At 52.0% G+C, this 5,000-nt stretch overlaps 1 protein-coding gene across 4 annotated transcripts in view; it reads left to right on the forward strand.

Moving 5' to 3' along the window:
- Nucleotides 1-5,000, forward strand: part of Sh (Potassium voltage-gated channel protein Shaker) — a 720,765-nt gene that overhangs the window by 220,221 nt on the left and 495,544 nt on the right. Inside the window, exon 1 of one of the 4 annotated variants that reach the window (XM_071691322.1) lies at nucleotides 3,026-3,245. The exons of the other annotated variants lie outside the window; for them this stretch is intronic. Coding sequence (XP_071547423.1) covers nucleotides 3,232-3,245 — 14 coding nt within the window. The 5' untranslated portion in view covers nucleotides 3,026-3,231. Of the gene's footprint in view, nucleotides 1-3,025; nucleotides 3,246-5,000 lie in introns of those variants that run through there. 4 annotated transcript variants of the gene reach the window in all.

Below are 5,000 nucleotides of genomic sequence, written 5' to 3' on the forward strand. Positions count from 1 at the left end.
TGTGTGTGTGTGTGTGTGTGATAGGGACGTGGGGGGGCGTCATTCAGTCATGCCAGTGTGTGTGTGTGTGTGTGTGTGACAGAAACGTTTGAGTCATTATTGTGTTTTGGGAAACGTTTGAAGTGATTGAAGATCGCCAGGGTTAAATGTCTCACGATCGTAAAAACTTTTATTTTCTTTTTTGTATATTTAATCGTAACGGAGGTCACGTGTGCCCGCGTCGCTGTGAATAACATCTTAAGGGTCACGTGTCACGTGAAATAACCCCTCCCCCCAACCAACCCCTCCTCTCCCTCTCCCCTTCTTCCCCCCCCAGAATCACGTGATGTCCCCCTCCCTCTGGTCTTGCGCCGCCGGCAGCCTCTCTCTCTCTCTCTTCATCCCCATGTTGTCCCGGGCGGCCGCTAGAGGGGTCTCTCCACCCGTGGCCAGGTGGTGGCTGAAAAGATTCTTCCCCTCCTCCTCCTCCTCCCCCATGCTCCTCCTCCTCCTCCTCTCCCCTCAGCAAGGGTTTGGGGAAAGATCTGGAAGGAAAAAAAGACGAAGCCTACAATTTCACCATCGAACTGGGGCGTATTGGAGCCGAAGTGTCTACGTAAATGAACATCCCAAGATCTTGCTTCGTGTTAAGTCACGCGCAAAGTCCCTTCTCCCTGCTACCACAAAGGCGTTCATCCCACGCGATGGGAAGTTAAGAATGAGCCCTACGATGCCGTCGGGAGTGAATAGGATGTTAAAAGTGCCGCCTAGTTTGCTACCCGATGGTCGATGATCTCATGTGTATGACTGGGGTTCGTAGGCCCTAAGGGAGCATTGGCTGGGCACGTGTTTCTGAGTGTCTTTTAACGTCACACTTGATGGCGTTGCCTATGTAACGTTGTGTCACGCAGGTGTCACACTGCACACACTACTGCTGTTACGTGTGGTTCACACTGTGGTGGGACGGGTGTCACGCCTCGTGTGGCACATGGTGGTACAGCTGTCACATTGTGTGAGGTGCACACTGTGTTACAGGTGTCACATTGTGTGAGGTGCACACTATGTTACTGCTGTCACACTTGTGTAAGGTGCACACTATGTTACTGTTGTCGCACTTGTGTAAGGTGCACACATTGTTACTGCTGTCACAGTTGTGTGAGGTGCACACTATGTTACTGCTGTCACAATTGTGTAAGGTGCACACTATGTTACTGTTGTCGCACTTGTGTAAGGTGCACACTATGTTACAGCTGTCACACTTATGTGAGGTGCACACTGTGTTACAGCTGTCACGTTGTGTGAGGTGCACACTGTGTTACAGCTGTCACGTTGTGTGAGGTGCACACTGTGTTACAGCTGTCACACTTATGTGAGGTGCACACTGTGTTACAGCTGTCACACTGTGTAAGGTGCACACTATGTTACTGCTGTTACGTTGTGTGAGGTGCACACTATGTTACAGCTGTCACACTGTGTGAGGTGCACACTATGTTACTGCTGTCACGTTGTGTGAGGTGCACACTGTGTTACAGCTGTCACACTGTGAGGTGCACACTATGTTACAGCTGTCACACTTGTGTGAGGTGCACACTATGTTACAGCTGTCACACTGTGTGGTACGCTATGTTACAGCTGTCACTCTGTGATGTGCACACTGTTACAACTGTCACACTATGATACGCTATGTTACAGCTGTCACGCTGTGGTACAGCTGCCACGCTACGTGGGGCACGCTACGGTACAGCTTTCAGAGTACATGTGCACTCTAACATAGCTGTTACTGGAAGTGTTACACTTCGGGGCATCTGTCACACTGCATATGGTCCACTGTGGTGCGTATGTCACACTACATGTGGTACATCGTGTTACACCTGCCACAGGACTCACACTTCAGTGTGTTACGTCTGTTACGTTACGGTGTTAATATCACTTCCATATCATACACTACGGTACGGCAGCGACGCGCATGCGTTACACTACGTTACACCTGCCACGCCACACGTGGTACACACGCGGCGACACGCTACACCTTCTGGGTGTCGTCGGGCATTGTCTTAGAAGCCGTCGTGTTCAGGTCACGTGGGCACACCCCCCCCCCCTTCCCCCCTCGGCTCACGTAACCGTCCACGTATGGGTGGAGAGCCCGAGGGGTGGGGAGGGGAAGGGGCCCAAGCCATGCATTAGTGTACTCTTTAAATCAGTAAAGTACACTCGATACACCAGCTCTCACGAGGTTGATCACTGCCGGGGGTGTAGGAGGGGCGACGGGGTGGCTGGAGTGTGTGTGTGTGTGTGTGGCTGGCTGGAAGGTGGGTGGGTGGAGCGGCCGGCTCGTGTCTGGGTTATGGGCCACCTGTCGACAACGACCACAGGCCAGGTTAAGTGGATTGTCCCCGGGTTCCACACCTCCTCCTCCTCACCACCGCCACCACTCGCCAGTCACCAGGGTGGGTTGGCTTGAGGACACGTGTGTAGGTCTGTGTGTATGTGTGTGGAGAGGGGTTGGTTGGGAGAGGGGGATGAAGAGGGGCGCGTCCTCATCACTTCCCGTCACACAGACACACACACACACACAGAGCGTGGTGGCTGGACCTCAAAACCTCTTGGTCGAGACGAGGCGGTGGTGGATCGTAAGAAACCCTTGTGACTATCCTCCCTCCCTGTGTAGGTCACCTCGAAGGATACCAACACGCTGCTCAGGGAGAACCCACCGCCCTAAGCTACTCCGTGGCTGCTGTGGTGGGAGAGGTAGGGAGAGAGGGAGGGAGAGGGAGAGGAAGATCCTGCGTGAACGAAACATTGGGGCGAGAGCGAGGGAGGGAGTGAATGTGGCGGGAAGCGTTAGCGGGACGAGTGCTTAACATGGCCGCCATTCCCGCACTCGCCGCGTCCACCAATCGCACGCGCGCCCCTCCAGCGCTCGCCCGTTTTCTTTCATGGTGGCCAGTGGGTTGCCGATTGCACGATATACATGCGCTCCCGGAATCACTCCGCGGGTGTTACTGTGGCCTGGTGACCGTGTTTTGCCGTGTGTTGCGGTGTGGGGTGGTTTTTTTCCCCGGTATGGTGGCCTTATCCGTGGTGAGGCAGTGCGAAGCGGCCATGGCCTGAGTGTTTCAAGTGTTTCGGGGGGAGAGGTGTGTGTGTGTGTGGTGGTGGTGGTGCAAGTGCTGGGGGTTATGCGAGCCTTGTGCAGGAGCCATGACTGCGCCCAGCGTGTGACATGATGTTCTTGCCCTCGCCGCCACCCTCATGGCTCGCAAGCGGTACGTATTGACGGAACACTCAAACAACAACAACAACAACAACAACAACAACAACGTGGTCTCTCTCTCTCTCTCTCTCTCTCTCTCTCTCTCTCTCTCTCTCTCTCTCTCTCTCTCTCCTCAGGAGCCCTCCGCTACAGCCCTCCACACAACAGTGCTGTTCCACCTGCTGATCACCCCGCCCAAAACATCCCCTCCTTCCCTTGTGAAAAACACCTCTTCCTCCTTCCTCGTCTTCCTCCTCCTCCTCCTCCTACTCCTCCCTTGCCTTTCGTCATCTCTTCCTCCTCCCCTTGCCATGAGCTAGTCAGCAACCTACGTTGTGGTTCTGAGTAGAAAATACATCCAGATTATCTTTGTTTTAGATTATTTTTTCCTCCGCCTACGCCTTGATCCGTCCATCAATCCACTTGTCATCTCATTGCCTTCTGTCTACCACTGTCACATTAGACTGTATCTGTCTGTCGATTCATCACTGCCAGTGTGTCACAGTGTAGTGGGTTTCCTGTCCAAAGGTGTCCGTCAGTCTGTCTTTCTCCCGTCATAATTCTTGATCGCCCTGTCGCCATATGTCATTTTATATCCCTCATTTACGTTGTTCCCCATCATGTGCTAATGGCTGTTCCCCATCATCACCTGCGTACTGTCTCCCATCATCACCTGTCTATATTACCCCTTCATCATCACCTGTCTACTATCTCATCATTATCTACCAGGTCAGTGATCCCTCACTCTGTCTACTTTTATGATGCATCGTTTTCTGTTTGGTGTTTCCCCTCTGTGCCAGACACCATCAAGAGTCAGCTGTTCAGCTGCCATCTTGAATCAGCTGATCAACATCCACGTAGAATCAGCTGTGCAGCTGCCATCTTGAATCAGCTGATCAGCATCCACGTAGAATCAGCTGTTCACTTGTCGTCTACAATTAGCTTGTTCCTGATGTCATTCATGGTCATCTGTTCAGCTGCCATGGAGGATCAGCTGTTGTTCGGTCGTCCGTATGCCACAGTCAGCTGTTCTCTTCACATGAACATGAGTGATCACCGCCATTACACCGTGTGTTACTGTCTACCCATTTTCTTCCCCCAGCTCTGTGTACATGGACAGCGCCCAAAAGGCCATCTGTGCCCCAGCTCTCTTCACCATCTGTGTCTCAACCGACCTTTTCCTGCTGTGTCGTCTTTTTCCCTCCTGTGTCCCTCTCATCCAGGATTTCGTTCTGTGGCATCTTCTCCGCTTGCATCATCTACATCTCCGTCTCTTTTCCATCAGTTTGTAAAACCTTATTTATTTATTTTTTCTTTACTGTTGTATCACCATTCATCCATCTACTGTCCCATCACCATCAACCCTTTAAGGGCACACTGTCCCCTTCTCTTCCTTCACTTACTCTCCTCTTTTACTTCCCCATCGTCCACGTATGTACATTTCTCCCATCACCACCACATCCCTGTGTACGTTCTTATCGAACCTCCGTGCCATCTACCTGTACCATCATCATCCATACACCTCCCCTTCCATCACTGTCAGTCTGTTGGCCTACCATCACCGTCTTTTTTCACTCTTCTTCCTCTCGTCTTTATCAATTGCACGTCGAGGGTGCATTGTGCAACAGCCTCTTATATTCCAGTGTCTCTCTACCCATCTGTTACCCCCCATCACTGTAGCATCTCTGTTGCTACAACACGCGTCTGTTTCCTTGTCACTGTTTAGCTCTGTCAAAACCCTTCACTGTTACCAATAGGTGTTCTCCCA

The sequence above is a fragment of the Panulirus ornatus genome, chromosome 50 (genome assembly GCF_036320965.1).
Source record: "Panulirus ornatus isolate Po-2019 chromosome 50, ASM3632096v1, whole genome shotgun sequence".
Lineage (NCBI taxonomy): Eukaryota > Metazoa > Arthropoda > Malacostraca > Decapoda > Palinuridae > Panulirus > Panulirus ornatus.